The sequence below is a fragment of the Solanum lycopersicum genome, chromosome 11 (genome assembly GCF_036512215.1).
Source record: "Solanum lycopersicum chromosome 11, SLM_r2.1".
Lineage (NCBI taxonomy): Eukaryota > Viridiplantae > Streptophyta > Magnoliopsida > Solanales > Solanaceae > Solanum > Solanum lycopersicum.
This window is the reverse complement of record NC_090810.1, coordinates 789,751-811,567: the sequence shown is the minus strand read 5'-3', so window position 1 is coordinate 811,567 and position 21,817 is coordinate 789,751. Positions and strand designations below refer to the sequence as shown.

Here is a 21,817-nt window from a genome sequence, read left to right as displayed (position 1 = left end):
TTCAAGAAAAGCAAAGTGTAGGCACTGCTTGGTTTTTAATGTAACAGCGCAATTTGCTAGTAATATTGTCCGCTCTAAAATTAAAATTCGTGCGACTTTAAAACGTGTCTCTAGTGAATTAAATCTGTTTATTTATATACTCAACATTTCTCCCGTGCTTTAGGACTTGTTATGTTAATTTGGGGTGTAACATTTAAATAAGGGGTGCTTTGACATTTTCTTGAATTTAACAATTTTCTCTCGTGATTTGTTTTTATATTGTTGCATTTCTTATGAATCAGTTCAAGTTTGAATCCAATAGAATTTGTTCCAGCCTTATACAAAGAAATTTATTAAGTATCTGTATATCTTATTATGATGTTGATATATTAACTTGAGATCTGTTAAAAGTCATAAATTATAAAAAGAGATTAATAATTTTATTAAATCAGTGGATTTTGACTATATACATTGTAGATGACAATTGAATCCTAATCTATTGTATTCTATAGTAGACAAGTCGAGAGTTATATTGATAAGTTTGGTGCTGGCTATATGAACTAGCCCTCAAACCTTATACAAAATTTAGTGTGTAATTAAGCTAATACAAAATTGAAATATAATAGTATACTCAATCTTTTTTATAAACACTTGCAAGAGTACTAATGGATCACTGGAAAGCTACATAACATTGAACTCATAATGCTAAATAGCTAATTTTTCTACATCATACATACAATTAATAACTAATTAATCCTATTTTTCTTTCTAATTTTGATTGTTAATTAGATATAACACCTTCACGTTCTAGAGGTTCAATCCTTGTTACAATTTCTTCAACTGTTGATGATGAAATTGCATTTGTAGTAACAAAATTGTCACCGTTGACAATTTTTTGACAAGTTTCAATGAGGCAATGCCTACAAGTAGGACAAGAAGAATGTGAATTGAGCCATTTATCGATACACTTGACGTGGAATCCATGGTTACACTTTGGTAGAACCTTAACTTTATCTCCAACAATGAATTCAGATAAGCAAATGACACATTCAGAGTCGAGCCCTAGATGTTTCAATTCAGTAGTGTATCTTACAATTGGAAATGTCTTGAGTGCTTTTTTCTTGATCCCTTTATTGGTTGATGAAGGATTTGTATGGTTTGAGTATGAGTCTATTAAAACTAGGGTAGAGCACCTAAAGAAACATTTTATGATGGAGTTCAACACAAGTGAACAAATTATGGCACTTACAAATACTGCTAACACCATAATAACATTTGCATCAAATGTGTTGACATTTTTTCCAATTTGTAGATCATCAATTGTCTCGGGGCTAGTTATTCCGGCTGGCATAGGAGGCGGCACCACGGCGGCCACCTCCCGGAGTAATCTTCTTGAGTGGTGGAAGTTCTCCATGAATTCTTGAATAAACAGAGTGGAAGTTATGCTTTTGGTTGAGTTTTTTTTTTTTTTTTGTTTGTGTTGAATGTTGAATGAGTTGAAGTTCCACCTTGGCTTATATAGGACAAAGTGTGGACTTAGCTATTGGCTTATAATAATGGAATGATATTATATTTTAGTTAACTAGATTTACTTGTAAGCACTGAGGTTAAGAGTTTGTTATAAATAAGTGGAGCCATGCATTTAGCAATGCTCATAGATTAGCATTTACACAAATTAAGCTAATGGAATATCCACCCAAGAAATGCCCCCACCGCCCTTGCCAATTATCGACTAGGTTGCCACGTTCATATTGGCATGTACACAAATTTTATTTGAGGCCCAAAAAATTGTTATTGACAACTCTATAGCCCAAGAAGGGAGTAAGAAGTTTTCTATTAACGTATTTAAACACACTAAAATTTGATAAAGACTATCTTAATTCTTAATTTAAAAGCATATTAGGCAACAAAGTCACTCTTAGGGGAAATATATTTTACTCTTTTAACTTGAGAGGGAAATTTAAGATGTTAGAGTTAGTTGTGGTTTCATTTGTTATGTAATTAAAGTACTATTCAACAACTACTTGTACTTATACTCACACGGCAATACAAATGAACATTTAGCAGCAATAAATATGTATATATTAATTATTGATATAGAGTGCTTAAACTTTTATTGACATTAGATTCAATATCGTTATAAATTTTAGGAACATTTGTCAAGAATAATAGTTTTAACTTAGTTTGAGTATTGCTCTAAGTCTAAGTTTAGCATAGTTAGGACTCTTGTATTGGCCTAGGTCGACCCTATTGTTTTCCTTTCCTATAAGTAGGAACATGAAATTGTTATTGAATATAAAATATATTTTCTTTTTTTTTACTAAAGACAAGTGAATGTCATATGAATTGAGATAAAAAAGATAATATATTTGATACCCTAAATAAGAAGTCTTTATCGCCACACAAATGCTATGATATTTTAACCAAACAAATGTTACATGATTATTAAAACCACAAGTTCTAAAAAGAAATTGTGCACGTACTACAAATTTGATAAGAAATTTATGTAGATTGAGATTGAACTGATAATTAATAGGAAAAGTTGTACCAAATGATATAGAAAAAGTACTACTTGTGTCTTCTTAATAGAAAAATTGTAATTAAATCATGTATTATCTAATCTTTTGATACGTATGATTCACCTTTTTTCTCATTTTCTGAATTATTTGTGTGGTTTCATATGAATTGATCAAGATTCCTAGTACATGATCAAATCTTCAAGTTAGGCAATTAAATTATCTTGTCTATTAACTAATTCAAGTTGTTTAAAATTTTACCAAGGACCACTCTCATACTTCATATATAATATAGGATCAAATATATGTATTTGCTTGTTTATTAATTAAAGCCTTAATACATAGTCTGACCCTTGAATTTGTCGTAGTTCATTTAAACTCTCAAACTAAAATACCTGATGAACTCTTAGTTAAGTGTTTCAATTAGACATTTTCGGTTCGAATTTATGCGTAGTAAAAACTTAAAACTATAGCTTCCCTTTCATTGGTTACCTTTTGGTATTTTCCATGGCTACACTTAATTACTTTTATTTTAGTACAATAAAGTAAAGTTTAATTAATAGCATATGTGAAAATTAATCCATTTGTAATTTCCTCTTTAGCTTTAAGTACTGCCATATGATATTTTTTCTAATCAACAGCTAATCTCATTAATCCTTGTAGATTTGGAGACAAAGTTGTTATCCAATAAAATCTTTGACCCAATCGAATTACTAATTAGATTAACAAATGGCCCCATTTGTTGTAATTAAGTTGTATGTTCACAAGGCACCAAATCAATTATAAAATCAAGATTAAGCTTCGTACTCATTTATTCTTGTGGCTTGTAATTAAAGCAAGACAATCTTTTTGAGATACTAGATAAATCTTTGTTATGTACTACAAAAAAAAATTAAGATAAAGATGGTAACAGTAATCCTTTTAGGTTCAACTCTTATAACTTTTTTAAGATTTGTTCTAATTAAGATAAATAATTAATTAGCTATCCCTTTTTTGGTCTCTCAAAATATGATAAGATTGGTCCCATAAAACAAAAGACAGGTTGTATGCAATACAAATAAGTGATTGCAAAAAAAAATAAAAAAAATAATGTGTACTTAGAGTTTGAGATATTAGCAATTTAGATAAGACCCTCCCAATCTCCACTTATATGTATTTTTTTTATAACTATATATGTCTATGTCACTAATTTATCTCCAAAACCATAATGGAATAATGGATTTGAAAGAAGAAGAAAAAGATAAAAACATTCTATACGTTGGATTTGCATATAGTTACACCCGACCAAATAATATTAACCTTATTTAAGCAAAAATTAAGGTAGGGATACATATCACAAAATCATATTAAGTGTTAAATTTGAGTACTCATGTAAGAAAATATGAGTACTCCTTATGAGGGATTTCTCCCATGAAGTGTTATATTCAAACAGGAATAATACGTCATGCTAATGCGTCTTGGATGATTCATATATTGACCCTTTTAATAATATTGAGTGGTCGCTTTAATATGATTTGGACATTCTTACTTCTTGAGCTAACTTTTGAAATTGAATTGATCATATATTCTTTTCGTTTTCATCAAAAAAGAATGTATTTTTGTACAATATTCTTATTTCTTCGTATCTCTAATTTAAAACAATAAGATCTAAAATCTTCTCTACTTTCTTAAATTATATGTCAAGTTAAAATCAGATAAATAAATTATGAATAAAGAAAATAATAATATTTATTTCAAATAAATTAATGTTGACACTTCAAGAATAACCGCGTTTAATGAATTAAAAAAATTAGGCGCAGAAAAATAAAATGCATAGTTGACTTATTAGTTAACAATAATAGAAGAAAGACACTAATTAGTGTGAATAGTGCAAAATATCATGGTACATCCTTTAGTGGTATTGCACATTGGGATGTGGTCGATAGAACCAAAAAGAAAAAATGTGAAATTAGTGTCGAATAAAATTTCATAGCTAAATAATAAACAATATTATGCATAGCTATAAATAAGAGATGATTTAGAAAAATCTATAAGCAAACACATTTTTAGCAACAAATTAGTTAAAAATTGCTATGAAATTAATTTCATAACTAATTTTACATTTTTTGTAATATAAACTTCAAATATCAATAAGAAATAAAAAGAAATATTGAAAATGATTGAAATATAATAATACATGTGACTTTATGAATGTGATCTTCTTCCAAGTGCGTGAAATAGTTGGACCCTTTTCACTAGATATATATAAAATATAGTCTTCATTAACTTATTAATTATGTTCTTTCAGTTTTGGTGGGGTAGGGAAAAAGATTTATTCTATCTTCATTTATATTGATAAACCACCAACACAATATATATATATACATAGATATATAAGTATATTCCTAAGTTCCTATCATTTTCATGCACCCTTGGGGGTTATCTTTTTTTAGAGCTAGAGATAAGAAATTGTCTTATCACCACATATTGCAACATTGGTTGTCCTTCATAGTTCATACTTGTATGTTTCGATCCCTCCATTTCAATTTATTTGATCTATTAATTCTTTTAGTTCCTCTAAAAAATATATCTCTTTGTTAGCATGCGACTCTTTATCTGATATGTCTAAGACCATAAAATTAAAAAAAAAAAAACATATTAACATATTTGACATATCTTTATTTTAAGACTTTAAGATTCAAATTTTTATTTTTTTAAAACTTTGTCAAATCAGAATATACGAAACAAACACAACAAAGGAAGTATATTAGTTCTTCACTCTAATTATTGGTGAATAACTTTCTCTTTTCTTTGCTAATGATTTTTTAAAAATGAATTAGTGAATGCATGGCAAATTTCATAGTTAAATACTAAAATTCGTAGTTAATCTCACTTATAGTACATGCTTAGCAAGTTTCTTGAATTTGGCCCAAAATTATATTTGTTGCATTTATAATGAGTCATTTAGAGTGTATTCCTTTAATTTAGCTATTTAAATCTTCATGTTCTTTCTATTGGATTATTATTATTATTATTGTATTTTCTTTATCTCTCGCTTTCTGTTGAAAAAAATCATGCACTATTGTTTTATTCTTCTTGTTATTATGTTTTTGCATGCACTGGATGCAAGTTGTAACTTTGAATGAAAAGGATGTCACTAAGAGAAGAAAATAATATCAATACAATTAATGATTTAAACAATTAGCTTTGTGGTCTAATATTAATAGCAATACAATTAATGATTTAAACAATTAGCTTTGTGGTCTATTTGAATTTTCAATTATTTTGGTCCTCCTAGTCTTTGGTGGGTTATATCTTCTCAAGTAATGTTTCAATCTTACCTTCTCCTGATTGGGACCCACTAATATTATATCATTATTTTATATAACGGTCGATTTACATCTTTTTTGAATGGTTATTACTCGTTATATTGTTGATTTAAGTATAATATTTATGTTAATTATAATTTAAATTCTATTATATTGTATCGTTTAAATTCATCATTCAATAACAAAAAGAAAATCAATTTATGTAATAACCAATTTGATGTAATCGCATTAATCGGGACAACTCAAAAACTTAAAAGCGAAAAAAATAGAAAGAAGGCCTTAAACTTTAAGAAGTAAATTAATATATCTTCTTACAAATTTTGTTCTTCTAGCTTTCTTTGAATAATTCTTTTTTAATTGATACTATAATCAATCAATTTAATCTTTACTCTAGACAAAACTTCTTCTAATAATTCTCTTATTTTATATAAAAAGCATCATCTTTGTTATAAGTAGTACTTGGCTCAATATTATTTTTTTAGTAAAGATCTATAAATCTATTATTGCTTTTAAAAAAATGTAACCCCTCAAATATTGGGCCTAAGGTATTATTTTTCTTTTTTCTATCCCTATCGAGCCGTTTTGTGCGTTTGTTATTTTAATAATTTATTTATTTTTCATTAATAATCACATTTCAATCAATCTTTTTCATAATAATTTTATTTTGTTTTTTATTTTTCTCACAGTTTTATCATTCAAATTATGGATATTATATAACGATTGAAAATGCTATATAATCTATTCAAATATTATATCTATTAAAAAATAATATAATATAAATATATTAAAAAATAATATATAATAATCATTCAAATAAAATATAAAAATTGAATATCCATTTTAAGAATTTATTATATACAAATTATTAATTTAGAACCCGCTTTCAAAATAAATGGGTATAGTGGTTTCGGATTGGAGTTTCACCAATAGTTAAAAGTCACTTGAAATCTCGAAACATGTATAATTTAATTTCCTTTTACAACTAGGCAGATTCATTATAGGGTAACTTTCATATATAGCAAACAAAAAATTCATATTTGTATGCTATATAGCAAACTTTGCATAATTGCGCTCCATTGCAAACATAAAACTGTATAATTTGTTATACATATACAATTGTATAATTCGCTGGCCTAAATTATATAATTCGCTGGCCTATTTCGCTGCAATTGTATAATTTATTTTGCATACAGTTGAATCGAATTAAAATGTATGTATATTGCATTATTTATAAGTGTATAGCAAGAAGATATATGTTTTTCTCGCTTATACAAAAACAGAAACACAATATATACAACTGTTGTATAAAGCTAGAGAAAATTTATTTCACTGCAATTGTATAATTCGCAATTGTATAATTCGTTGACCTTTTTCTCTGCAATATTTTGTAAAATGTTTGTAAATTGTATAATTAAGTGTATAACACGAAGATATACATTTTTACAATTTTCTCTCGCTTTATACAAAATAGAAACATAATTCATACACTTCTGTGTATAAAGCGAGAGAGGCGAGCGAGAATGGAGAGTGGCGAGCGAGATTTTTGGGAGAGAGACGCTGACAAATTTTAGCTAAATAAAACCCTCCATTTAATTTAGGTAGTTTGCTTTATATTCAATTTTCCCTTCATTATATTAAAAATCCGTGAATAAAGTTTGATTGTAATAATAGTTCTCAACTTTCACTATATAACTACCTAGTTTGATTTCTTTAATTTGTCTGATGGTCTGTTTGACCATATTTACATAATTATTTATTTAAAAATGATGTTTTAAAAAAAAATACTTGCGTTTTACGAAATAATTTTGCGTTTAATTAATAAATTTTCAAAATACAAAAAGTTTGTTTTTAAGTACTTATATTTCTTTAAAATCCTTTCGGGGAAAAGGTTCCTTTTTTATCTTTTGAAAAACAATTCTTGTTATTCATAAAAATATACACTTTTAACCTCATAAAAAATTTAACCATCCAAAAATAAAATATTCAACATCTACCATTCTACTTTATTCCTTTTATAAAAATAAAATAAATTGATAGCACTTTATTCCTAATCATCAACCCATCATCTACAATTATTCCCATTTTTTTTTCCAATTTCAAAGTTAGATTGATTAGCGGGTCCCGCTTAATTTAATTTAAAATACAAAATCAATAGAAAATCCAATTTACCCTAAGATAGGAACTTATACCATAACTTTAAACTTTAGGGAAAATATACACCTTAACTTGTATATACACTTGATAACTCATTGGAAACTACATGCTAGCTCTCTAAGCTTCTAGAGTATGTGTGATACATTCTTCTTCTAGGTTCCTTCTTTCATAATCAGAGCTCGGAAAAAGAAGAGATTTACTAAAGGAAAATCTAGCTATATTACTATTTTTTTGTACCAAATTTTGATTGTAAATTAATTGGATATCACACCTTCACGTTGGAGAGGTTCAATCCTTACTATAACTTGTTGTACTGCTGCCTCTCTAATATTATTATTAGTAGTAGAAGAATTGCCACCATTAACAATTTTTTCGCAAGTGTCAATGAGGGAGTGCCTACAAGTAGGGCAAGAAGAGTGTGAATTGAGCCATTTATCAATACATCGAACATGGAATCCATGGTTGCACTTAGGTAGCACTTTGATTTTGTCTCCAACTCCAAACTCTGATAAGCAAATGACACATTCAGAGTCGAGCCCCGGATGTTTCGGTTCAGTAGTACTATATGTTATAACTGGAAATGTCTTGAGCGCTTTTTTCTTGATCCCTCTATTGACTAATTTTGTGGAAGAAGAGTTGTTGTTACTTGTATGATTTGATGATGGATCAGCCAATATTAAGCTAGAGCACTTAAATGCACATTTTATGATGGAATTCAACACAAGTGAACAAATTAAGGCACATACAAGTACAGCCAAAACCATAATAACATTTGCATCAATTGTGTTGACTCTATGACCAAGTGGTGTATCGTGGCTGATTCCGGCTGCTGGTGGCGGCGACATGGTGGCTCCCCGGAGTAATCTCCTTGAATAGTCCATGAATTTTTGAATTTTTTTGGGTAATTTTGTATGTGTTTTTTCTTTGTATTCTTGTTGGATGAATTATTGAAGTCTTCTTGGAGGTGGGGTTTATATATAGTACTACAAATTTTTATAAGGGTGTTCAGGTGTAAAAGTGTAGATCAACTTTTTGACTAGTAATAATGGAAGTGTACCAGGATGGCAGTGAGACTTTTTTTGTTTTTATTATTTACTTTAGTAGAAAGAAAATTATGTTAGATTATAATACGTGATTTAAATTTAATAAGAACTTTAATGCGAACTTCGTAAATATTGTTATTTCACTTTAGGTTTTAATGAATAATTCCAAGTTCTAAGGCATGTTTTTATTATAAATAGATTTGATACTGATTTAATAGGGACTCTAATTCGAATTAATATATGTTCGTTTTCAGTTTGGATACTCCACTAAAACACTTTGATTTTGTAAAAAGATAATGGTTTGCCCACTCAAGAACGGGACCCCATTTCATTGCCGACTGCCGACTAGGCTGCCACGTAAATATGACCATTTAATAATTAAACTGACACTCGATAAGGGAAACTTTTATTTGATCTTATTATATTGATGTAACAAAATATTATTATTGAGATAATATAATATGAAACAAACAACATGAAAAGATCGATATTGATAAAAAAGTATATATACTTATAGTGAAAGTACATATAACTCTCCTGTTGGACCAAATGTTATCTGGTGTCTACATAATGATATTTTGGTTGTAGTAGTTTCTTTTAATTAAATCATTTTGCTTTAATAATACTATGATTAGCTGTAGTAATTTCTTTTTGAAGACTTGCAAATAGAGTAAACAAAGGTTGTTATTATCATAATGAGACATATTTTTAAAACTGTATATTTGTTGTTACTAACCAAGTAAAAAATTTAACGTTTCATCGATTTTACTAATGGTTATACATTTTTGTATCTCATAAAGTACCCTATCCACTTGCAGGCAAGAGTACACTTGTAAAAGTACTATGCCTATGTTTGATATTATTATCTAACTTTAAAAAAGTTATACAATGAATCTAGTACATGGATTTTATCAATAGAAAAGACAATCTCGGAGTTATCATTTCAAGAGTTCGATTAAATTTAATTTGAAATTATTACATATTTGTATATTATTAATTTGAAATTCAGTAATTTCAAAATTTAAAAAGGACAATTACAAAAAAGTTGTAGTGAAAAGCACTAGAATTGGAGCTTATAAAAAAGAACATATGATTGATAGTGATATGATAATGTTCAAATAATACCGTCTCTTGATTAATGTAAAGGGGCAATTGGTATGGATAAGTTTTTTCACTTTTTCTAAGAAATTCTTTTTCTAGGTGGATAAGAATTATATGTTTGTCAACTAGAAAGATTCTTTAATTAGAAATATTATTATTATTATTATTTTGTTTGAGAAAAATATACAAATCTATTTAGGATTGAAAAATGAGGTACTTTCAAATGTAACAGCAAGTTTTAGAGGATAATAACAAAAAAGAGTGATTTGTATAAAAGAGGTGTGGAATCAAACTCATTAAGAGTTATTGTGGTTATGCATTCTAGGTGTGGAGCCAAATAAAAGTGGAAATGCCACTTTACTTAATTGTTTTACAAATGCATTATATATAATAAGGCGAGGATCATAATATTCTACGCATTCTATCTTAAATTATTTATCGTAATTTTTAAAAATAATTTATAAATTGAGAAGAGGATTTTGAGTATGTTGCATTACATCTAGTTGTGTGATTGGAATGTTGCTGACTGTTTAATCCTTTTATCAAATTATTACAATTAAAATATTTTCAATTCCTCTACTTTAATTATTAGTTTAAGTTAGTAGCACTCGTTGCATTGTGCTTGTTTAGTGCAATTTTATATTTTTTTTATGTGATTTTACAAATTATTGTTAAAAAAATAGCGATTGTGAATTTCTTCAAACATTAAAAAAAAAAAAAAAGCATCAGTTGCACTATATATGGAACTAAGTTTAGTTTCAGAACATTATACTTATTGTTTGCTGGCGTGAAGAAGACAACGTCGGGTCGGTTTATGTTGGTGGTATTGGGTCTCTGTGGAGAATTGGGTCGTCGAAAAGGCCCATTTTTTGGTCTTTTCAATAAGGGGTTAGAACTAGGTGATCACATTTGCAATTCAATATGGATTGCAATTATAGCCATTGAACACAAGAATTCTCAACCAAGTTGAGCTTAATTGGTAATTTGGCTAAAAAATAAATAAGACAAATTAAAATTTAAATACAAACTAATTAATTAGAAATTATAACTATAACTTAAAGTAGGAAAAAACTAAAATGTAAAATCATTTTGAAATATTTATAAAATAACGTGATTGTACAAAATATATATATTTATTATTTAAAATTATAAAAATGACAAAGTCTTTAAAATAAACTTGCAAACTATATATATATATATATATTTTGAAATTTTATAAAACTAATCATTAGAAATATTTGAATTGAAGGAGTTCTTTAAAGATAATTCAGTCGTCATTCCCGAAAAACACAATAAGTGATCCCAAACAGTAATTGCCATTAGTTCTATTCTTAAACATTAGGAACATGTTTGACATTGCCACTCAAAAATTATTTAGCCCATAATATAAGAAAGTCATCCTTTATGAAATACAAAATTAAAGAAATCACAATCTTAGCGTCGGACTGAAATGAAGTAATCTGAAAGATAATCAGCCAAGTATCAGATGTGTAAAATTAAGAAGAACATTAAGATCACAAGAAAATCTCTAAGAAAACTAAACTCCACATTTGAGTCTTGAGGCGTTTTTGCTAGGCCCCAAGGTGAGTCCTAACAGAATCTTTTAAAACACTGGATCTCGAGGGATTAATAATTTTAATTATTTTTCTTTGGTGAGTTTATTTCTCTTCTAGTAATATATATGTTTCTCATATTTCAGTAGAATTTCATAAGAACTCAACAGAAGAACAATGGATATTCAACCATACAATTTCAAAATACATACATAGTAATAGATAGTAGTTTATATTAGATTAAGCGCCACCTGTTTGATACAAAAGTGTTACATTTACCTCATCACTCATTTAAAATTCTGCATTCGTCTTTGCCTAAAAAACTATACATGTTATAAATACATCATGTAGAACAAAGTGTGCATCGAATCAATCCATTCTCATTACAAATAAGACACCTCCTAACTTGTCCTTCATCTTCATCGAAAAATTTCCTGCTGCCATCGCAATTCGAGCAAGGCACGAATCGTACATCCCCACAACCTTCACAGATATAACCAATTGGCCTTAAAGGAATCCCTCTTAACAACTTTGGCAATTCGCCGATTTCGTTCAATTGCTTGATCAATTCAGCACCTCCAATGTATTTCCCTTTAATAAAAACCTGTGGCAATGTATGGTTGTTCTTCTCACCTACAACATTTTGCAATTCCTTCCTATACGCCATGTGCATTGACACGTCTCTTTCATCCACTTTAACACGATAGCTTCCTAATATCATCTTCACTGTGTAACAATCCTCGAAGGTCCTTCGAATTCCACGGATACTCGTGAAGTAAATTACCACACGATCCTCTGTTCCAGCCAATAACAGAGGCTTTGAAGAATGCTTGCTTTGAGGTTTTGGAATCGAGGATCGAGGATTTTCTTTACGAGAATCGAAAATTGAATACAGCTTTTTCACTTTTCCAACCATGGATCCTAAAGGTGAGCAATGAAGCTTTTTAATGGAGCCATTACGTTCGATGGAATGAGGAGAAGGGTAGAGATACAAGGGCTTTTCGGGGAATTCAATCGAGTTTCTCGGGCTGTGTATAGTCCTTGATCTATTGAATTTTGATGATGTCTTTGTTTTCTCGATTTCTTGATATTCAAATTCATTGTCCCTGTGATGATCCATCATAAAATAAAAATTCTCTCTTTACTATTAACAATATTATACCAATAGGGAATTAAGATATCTTGACCGCCGATCTCGTATAGGTAGAAATGAACATCTCTTGACCACTTGGTATATTCAAATCTCGTATAGGTTGAAATTATGATATTTTGACCATATGGTCTTTTCAGATCTTTTGTATGCGTAGAAATATGAAGATTTTTTGACCACCTAGTCTTTTCAGATCTCGTATGTGTAGAAATGAAAATCTCTGACATAAACTAAAAAGAAAAAAAGATGGTAAGTGGCCTACAAAACCAAAAGATATAATATTAAGGAGAATGATACGAAGGTGAGCGATAGAAAGCAATCAATCCTGAAAATAAAATAAAAATATGATATATGATAGAAATTGTTGAGAGATAAATTTAATTTTCTGAAGATCAAATCTGAAGATCAAAATCAGATATGAATGATAAGAAGGTAAAGATAAAAATTTTGATAAAAATGTTTAAGAAGACGAAGGGTGGCGGGGGTAGCTTTCAATGAAGAAGATATATATATAAATAGATAGATAGAGTTTTTATAATATAAGGAAAAATGGTGTTATAAAAAGGTGCAAAAAATGCTTTGGTAATGGGAAAAGAATTTTCGTTTATGAGTCAATGGCACAAAAATTATGTTTTTGTACCTTGAGTTGTATAGGATGGAAAAGAAATAAGATTTAATTTGTGTCACACTTTTATCTCTCTAGAAGCTTCTCTCCTTTAATTTATGGATTATGATTTTCTTAATCCGTTTTATAGGACATCCGATAAAAATGATACTCATTTTAGTTTATCTTTTAGTTTGTAATCTCCGCGTAATAATTCTGTTTGAGTGATATTTGGTCTTTAATCTAATTTATGCTATAAAGTTGGCTCATAAAGGAAACTATTCATTCAATTCTTATAAAGAAACCACTTGTTTCAGTAATCATCAATATGAACCTTTATTCATTCTTCAATAGCCTACCTCACCTCGAAAATTCCATCTCACGCCCAGGGCTGAACGTCTGGTATGTTGCGGGGATTCCATCTCACACCCAAGGCTGAACATCTTGGTGTGTGCAACATAGCATTATAAGCTTGAATTAACTTGGCCCTTAACAATATAAAGAAAATTAATATCTGACTTTTAGTCCATTTGTGATACACAACCCAACTAGTGTCAACTTCACATTAAGCTTAGGTGTGTTTGAGTAGATACACAATCCAACTAATGCCAACTTCACATTAATCTTTTGAGTAGGTTGTTGAACTTGTATATAATTGAATGAGTAGACACACATTTCCTTCATGGTATCCTATATGACAAATTGCGGTCTACATCTATTATGTCACGTAGGTCTATTTAATTTGTGAAACAAGCATGTAGTATCTGGTTATTTAATTTGTGTGTTGGATGGCTTCTGGGACAACTTGCAGACACCTCAACGGTTTTATAAGTTAGATGTTAAGATCTCCTAAAGATGTGTTTTTGATGAATTTTATTTTTTACGCGTTCTTCAATCATTTCTTCATCTAAGTTTCCCAGATGGTGTGACTTGTTTCATGCTGCAAGTTAATAAGTTTAACTATTAGCATCTCTTCCTTCTGAGCTGCAATTGCAAGTTGTTGTATGGTACTACTTGGAGTCATGTACTGTTTGTACTTCAGTACATTTTCCGAGGAAACAAAAGGTAAAGAAAGAACATTTTCCTAAATCATAATAAAATTTTGATATTCAGTTCCAATGAAGAGGTACAATCCAGAAAACAAAGTGTTCATGGTTTAGCATCACATAAATCTGAATGAGGATCAATGTCGAAAAAATGCCAACTTGAACCATGGAAGGCACGAAATTGATCGTCTGAAAAGGGATCAATGGAACGCTCTTTTACAAACTGCCTGAATGCTACAATCTGCTTCCTAGAATCAATGGGAAGCTCATTTACAAACTGCCTGATTGCTATGATATGCTTCCTAGAATCAGCAAGTCTAAGGTTTTTGCACTCTGACACGTGTTGCTCATACGCCTCAAAACTATTTCCAAACAGTATCATATTACCCAATAGATCATGCCTCCAATTTGCCTCTAGAAGATTCTCATATAGTTCAGCATCACAATGTGGCATGAAGAACATCGTAGGTCTTAAAGCTTGCCGTCTACCCTGTTCATTGACTGTTAGGACAGAACAACCGAGAGCTGTCAGCACCCTAGATTCTGCCAGAGAGATCACTGGATCAAATACCTCTACCTCCCCAATCCAACTAAACATTCTTTTCATTAAGATTGCAAGACTAAGCTGTAATCTAGGAGGCTCATATGATTCTATGCTACCAATTCCATATATTACCATCTGCATCTTTCCTTCTGAGCCCACAGCTTTTAGAAACCTATCAAATATTTCAGGGGTTTCTAACTGATCCAAAAATGTCAACCAGAAGGAAGAGCTCTCGAGTTTCCTCATGCAGGTTTGTATTTTTTGCATCAATTTAGATTCTCTCTCAGGATTGGTCTCAATATCTGCTGGAGTCCACACTTGTTCTTGTTTTTGCCGTTCGTGAATGATAACTTTATGAAAAATTCTTTTCTGTTTTCCACGACGAGGCAATACAACAGTCCAATCTTCAGCTGGGTTAGGCTTGTCAAGACCTGGTGTCTTTGCCGATGAAGCCATTCCTCTATAGCTACTTGAGAAAGACACTGAGTATGTTTATAATATGTAGTTAGTCAAGGACCTTAGAGGAAAATATACTATTAAGAGTGTGAATATTAGATTCTAATTTGAAATTTCCAAAGGCCAGTTAGACAATTAAAAATCACTTCACTTGATTAATGACGTTTTATTCTGAAGCTTTTAGCAGACAAAAAAAAAGATACAAATCACTACTCAACACGCATACAGAAAGTGCTACTTTTTGAGGTTTTCAAGACTTTTTTCATACTGAATTAAGAGTGATTGCTGCCCTATGATTGTCTTTTGAGCTTTTAGGAGAAAATGAATACAGGTTCTAGAGAAAGCTGTAAGATGATCTTTTTCAAGGTCATAACAATATGAAAAGAGTGTAGACATAACAAACATTAACAGAAATATAAGCACAGAGTTAACACATATTACAGTTTTAGTATTTACTATTACTGTATCCTGGCACACAATGTCTCAACTGCTGTAGCACATTGGATATACACATATTAAGTCAGTGTTGCATAAGAGTCATAAGTTTTGGTACTTGATAGAACAATAACAAAGCAAATCTTGAAGATTTCTCCTTGATAAGTACATTTCTTTTCATGCCAAGTTAAACACTCAACGCAAAGATAATAATATAGATATTGAGGCAACAATCCACAAAAAGAAGAAGGAAATGATCACCAGAAAACTTGATCAAATCGAAGGGTATTTTCCCTGTTCAATCCCCAATTAGTTGGTGTCCGCTAATGAAGTCCAACACCATTCGGGAACATTCTATTCCTATACTGCATAAAGTTTATCTCTTATAGAGAATAGGGGTTCTAAAAACCTCACACTTATCACACCCCCTAACTTTGCAGAATTCAATTCACCCAAAAGGGCTTGTATTCTTTAGACAGAGACAAGAGCTCACTAAACTAAAATAGGGCGCCAACAACAGAAACCCCTTCTATTTTACTAAGCTCCTCTCAGGTACATGGCTTACAGAATTTGACCCAACATCAACATTCATGGAAAACAATCTGCGCTTACAAGTCACTTGAAACTCTATCCTTTACTTTACCCCGTGTAAACATACATATTCTAGATACCCTTCTATTATGACTTCTCTAATTCCTCCTCGCCAACTTACAACCCCATATAGTGCTCATACACCACGGCTTTATATGGTATTTTCCTTCCATTTACAGCTATTCAACAACACGTAAATGTATAAAAAGATCATAAACAGCTGAAATTCCGCAGCCTTAACAATTCCTGATTCGAATTTATGCTAAAACCCTAGCTTAAATCTTCAAAAAAAAAAAAAAAAAGTTACCTTCTTTCTTGACCTTCTCGTTTAAGTTCTTAATGTAAATAGTTTGATTCGGTGGTATGTCTCCCGTAAGCATCATTACCGAGCAGAGCAGAGCAACTTTTCACTATCTGTATATTCACTGTGATTTCTGAATCTGCGCCACAAAATTCGAAGAGTTTGGAGCTACGAGAATGACGAACACAAAGTGGGGTATGGGTTTATAGGTCGGTGGGCTTAAATTGACAACCGGCCCATAAAAAGATGTGATCAAGGCCCAAGAGGGTGCTTCAACCCATGTTGCAAACTTGCAATACATTTAGGTTTCATTTGTTTCCTTCCTTTCTATTAAGATTAGATGTTTGAATCTCAATACAAATTTAAAAATTTATATTATGATCTATGTATTTTAATTTGAATATCAAGACGTAATTTCTAAAACTGAACATTAAATAATTAATGATGTTTGTTTTTAATATCTTAATGTGCATGTTAAATTGAATATTATATTAATAAAAATATTATAAAAAATTTTATTTCAACAAAATATATCACTTTGATAAAAAAAAAGTTTTAAAAGTTTTAATAATCATGACTTGAGTACTATTTTCTCATTGAAACACTTTGATGAACAACAATACACCAAAAGTATTATTGCAATTAGTGTTTTTGACACATGTCAATACAAGAAAATTATTAATAAAAAAAATACTTAAAAGGATTAATGAAAACTTACAAGTTCACGAGAGAAAAAATGGTGTTTGATTGGAAAGGGAGAGAGATAAAGTTTTTAGTTATGAGTAGATAAACGATCAATTTATTATTTGATAACTTATTAAATAAGTCTGAATGTTGTCAAGAGCTACCAACAAATTTAACTTTTTCAGACCACTCCAGACTCATTAAGAGATTTTTTTAAAAATAAAATAAATGGACTGAATCTGAATTGTTCGGATTCAGACCTAAAAACCAAACATACTTAATGTGTTGAATCTGAATTATTAATATTCATGCATCTATTAAGTACAAACAAATAGGTCTTATATAGTATTTGTATTATAAGTAATGATTAATGTAGTTTTTAACTTGTTATAATAAACTAATACACTATTTAATTTAAACACTATTGTATTAAATTGAAAGGTAGTCTTGATAAGCTTGTTTAATTGAAGCTATTGTTATGATGTTCTTTCCCTGTTCAAGAGAAAGTTCAAATAGAGTATAGAAAAATATGAAGATGTGAGACGATATAAATTCAAATGATTAAAGGAATCTCTATATATATATATATAAATCTGGATATGAAAGTGCTGAGGTGATATGATAAATTGGCGTAATGAGTTTAACTCATTGCAGCTCTTCTCCAAATTTAATGAATGAGACATCAGAGCAAAAAAAGATGATTTTGTTTCTTCTCTTTTAAAATGATATAGAAAGGATATTGTCGAAGTACTTACATAAAAGTGTGTTGAGAAGCCTATGACACATTATGCTTTTACTCTTTGGTTTGTGAACTATCTCCAGATGTGGAAGTTCAATTATCCATTATTGATAGACTATTTGCATTAATGTCTTAGTGAACGTTATTGTTGTAATCCTTCATTCTTGAATTGTAGGTGTTATGATATGCTACTAAAAGTAAAATCGTTGTGTATATCCAATGTGCTACAGCAGTTGAGACATTGTGTGCCAGGATACAGTAATAGTAAATACTAAAACTGTAATATGTGTTAACTCTGTGCTTATATTTCTGTTAATGTTTGTTATGTCTACACTCTTTTCATATTGTTATAACCTTGAAAAAGATCATCTTACAGCTTTCTCTAGAACCTGTATTCATTTTCTCCTAAAAGCTCAAAAGACAATCATAGGGCAGCAATCACTCTTAATTCAGTATGAAAAAAGTCTTGAAATGTCTTGAAAACCTCAAAAAATAGCACTTTCTGTATGCGTGTTGAGTAGTGATTTGTATCTTTTTTTTTTGTCTGCTAAAAGCTTCAGAATAAAACGTCATTAATCAAGTGAAGTGATTTTTAATTGTCTAACTGGCCTTTGGAAATTTCAAATTAGAATCTAATATTCACACTCTTAATAGTATATTTTCCTCTAAGATCCTTGACTAACTACATATTATAAACATACTCAGTTTCTTTCTCAAGTAGCTATAGAGGAAAACTTTACATCTAATCGTTCTTTTATGCTTATTTGTAATTTTATAAATTATATTCTTAGTATAATTTTTCGGCAATGTATAACTTGGATTACTATTAATAGTTAGTATTCGTGACTATATAGTTAGCCAACACTATTATAAATCATTATCCACAATTATTATCACTTGTCCTCCTCATGACCCAATCATCACATGTTTTAATTATTTTTATTGTACAATATTAGATTATTTTAATATTTGTATTAATGACTTTTTAATAATTAAATTTTAAATAAAGAAAAGTTTAAAAATCTTAATTAGTTAAATTTCATACTTATTATTATTATTATTATCATTATTATTATTATTATTATTATTATTATCATCATTATGCTTAGGTTTAGATATCCAATTATTTTTGGGACAACTTATATTGAAAAAAAATATAAAATTTAAAAATAACATAAAAGAGAACAAAAGAGAGAATTAACAACGAAAAAAGATTCAAAAAAATGACACATACACAATTCCTATTTCTTTTAATTTTATTTGGCCTAAACACAAAATATTAAAAAATATTTTTCACATTTTAAATAAATATTACATTTAACATAATAAATTCCTAAAAAAAAAAAGTCACATTAATTAAGAGGTAATATGACTTTGAACTTTTGTAACATAATAAGAGTAATATTTGTACATTATTACACTAATAAAGTACATTAATTATAGAAAATGAAAAACAAACAAATTAGAGTTATTGAGACAAATATTTTATTATAAGTAAATGGATAGGTAGGAAAGCAACTAAATTTTTTTAAAATTATAAATTAATCATAATTTTGAAATAACTGTAGAACTCCGGAAAAATAACAAACATGAAAATATAAAGACTTATTAATAAACAACTTGAAATATTCTAAGAAAAACAACAAAAATGAAAAATTTAAGAATTGTAATTTTACATATTAATAAATAATTTATTTTTGATAAAACCATGTGTATTTTAAAAATAATAAATTAACTTTACATTTTTATGATTTGTCATTTTTGTTAATAAAAATTGTTTCACCGGAATATGAAAGTATATGTTCACATATTTTTTTAAGTAGCATATCGATTTCTACTTCTATGTTTTAAAATATTATAAGTCACAAACACAATAAACTAATATCATCAATAAAAAAAGTGAGAGATGAATTTACCTAAACAAATAATTATTTTGAAGAGTGTTATCATTATATATAGTTAAATTATCTATAAATCATATAGAGGTCTAAGGAGAATAAATTAGATGTTTTTTTTAAAAAAACTCAGATTTCTATCTTCATGAACACAAACAAATAATATTAATATATGATTCAACAAAGAAAGAGTTGTAATTATATTAGACATATCAAATTATTTTTCCTTGTAAACTCAAATTATGCAAGAATGTCTAACCATTTTCATTATAGATATATCTTCTATAATCGGCAAATCTGATTAAATAAGTTAAAAAATTATCTACCAAAATAAAAAAAAGATAAAGAATAAGGAGAAAATTACATTTAAACACATATAATCATTTTTAACAAAACATAAATAATTCAAAAAGAAATAATATAATAGATACATTACTTCTTAAGGACCTAAAAAATAAAGAATAATCACTATATAGCTCAAAATCCATTAATCTCCATCTCTTAATGTTTTCATTTCATCCTATATATAAGAGTCAAAAAAAATAATAACAAATAAATTATTAGTCCTAAAATGAATCTCAAAGTTAACAAATTAAAATATTACATCTCATAAAGGATAAGAAAAAATTACATTTAATCATAAATTCTGCTACATAATCATTTTGGACAAATAATCAATATATATAACTCAAAATTCATTAATCTTCATTGCTTGATGTTATCATTTCATCCTATATACAAGAGTCAAGAAAAATAATAACAAATACATTATTAGTCATAAAATAAATCTCAAAGATAACAAAACAAAATAATTTATCTAGAAGAAATAAAAATATGATGACATATTAGCCTTACTTGCTAATTAAAAGTAATATATGAAATAATATTTAAAAAAAACAATGCACCTCAAAGCTTACAAATATTGTAACATTCCTTCCACTAATTCTCTACCCAAAGATGACTACAAATAACACACAATTTTAGTGTAATTTTATAGTGTTGATGTAACCTTTCACATTAAATAATTAGAAGCTATGAATATGAAAGGTTTAAGAGGTTATGAATATGAAAGGTTTGAGGGTTATGAATATTATTAATACTAATTTAAGAATAGAATTTATATAATTAAAGAGGTATAAATTTATAAAAAAAATAATTAAAAAAATAAAGAAAAAATATCAAGTAAAAGAAGAAAAATAAGAAAAAATGAATGGAGGTCATAGAGAGGTGCCACATCACCTCCTCTATGATCCTCATTTATATTTATATATAGATGTGAAGCAGTAATAGGCCTCCGTATTATAAATTTAAAAAATTACGCAGTTAGATAAATTTATATTATTAAATTATTTATCATAGTTGTAATTTTCTAACCTCTTGTGACTAATATTTTATATTAATTACGTGAGCTGACTTTGTGTTTCTATACTAGTCATGTTTGTATACGTATAATTCGTCATATTTGTATAATTTGTAGCTAACAATTTTTTATTTAATTTATATTTGTAAACGATTGTTTATATTTGTATATGATGATGATTTCCTTTGGGTTTTTAGTTTTGTCATCATATACATTCAATCTTTTTTATATAACTTTTTAAAGTTTGTATAAACGTATAGTTTTGAATTTTGTATAATATGATTTATATAATATATTTTGTACAATTGTTTAAAGTTGTATGTTTATGTTTGTATCTATTCGTTATTTCGAGTTTTAT

At 28.6% G+C, this 21,817-nt stretch overlaps 4 protein-coding genes across 4 annotated transcripts; all 4 read right to left on the bottom strand.

Annotated features, from left to right (window-relative positions):
* Window positions 1–591: 591 nt before the first annotated feature.
* On the bottom strand, window positions 592–1,737 carry LOC101260393 (RING-H2 finger protein ATL78-like). The gene has a single exon (XM_004250392.5). The coding sequence runs from the start codon at window positions 1,391–1,393 to the stop codon at window positions 761–763; it is 633 nt and encodes a 210-aa protein (XP_004250440.2). The 5' UTR covers window positions 1,394–1,737; the 3' UTR covers window positions 592–760.
* A 6,230-nt stretch (window positions 1,738–7,967) lies between these two features.
* Window positions 7,968–8,926, bottom strand: LOC101261563 (RING-H2 finger protein ATL78-like). The gene has a single exon (XM_004249816.5). It carries the CDS (start codon window positions 8,836–8,838, stop codon window positions 8,212–8,214), a length of 627 nt encoding a protein of 208 aa, XP_004249864.2. The 5' UTR covers window positions 8,839–8,926; the 3' UTR covers window positions 7,968–8,211.
* A 3,071-nt stretch (window positions 8,927–11,997) lies between these two features.
* LOC101261281 (uncharacterized protein At5g39865-like) lies at window positions 11,998–12,774 on the bottom strand. Its single transcript, XM_004249815.5, has one exon. The coding sequence runs from the start codon at window positions 12,772–12,774 to the stop codon at window positions 11,998–12,000; it is 777 nt and encodes a 258-aa protein (XP_004249863.2).
* Window positions 12,775–14,487: 1,713 nt separating this feature from the next.
* Window positions 14,488–17,078, bottom strand: LOC101260783 (protein SENSITIVITY TO RED LIGHT REDUCED 1). The gene is made up of 2 exons (XM_004249813.4): window positions 16,788–17,078; window positions 14,488–15,480 (listed from the first exon to the last, which is right to left on the bottom strand). Exons 1-2 carry the CDS (start codon window positions 16,861–16,863, stop codon window positions 14,558–14,560), a joined length of 999 nt encoding a protein of 332 aa, XP_004249861.1. The 5' UTR covers window positions 16,864–17,078; the 3' UTR covers window positions 14,488–14,557.
* Window positions 17,079–21,817: the final 4,739 nt, after the last annotated feature.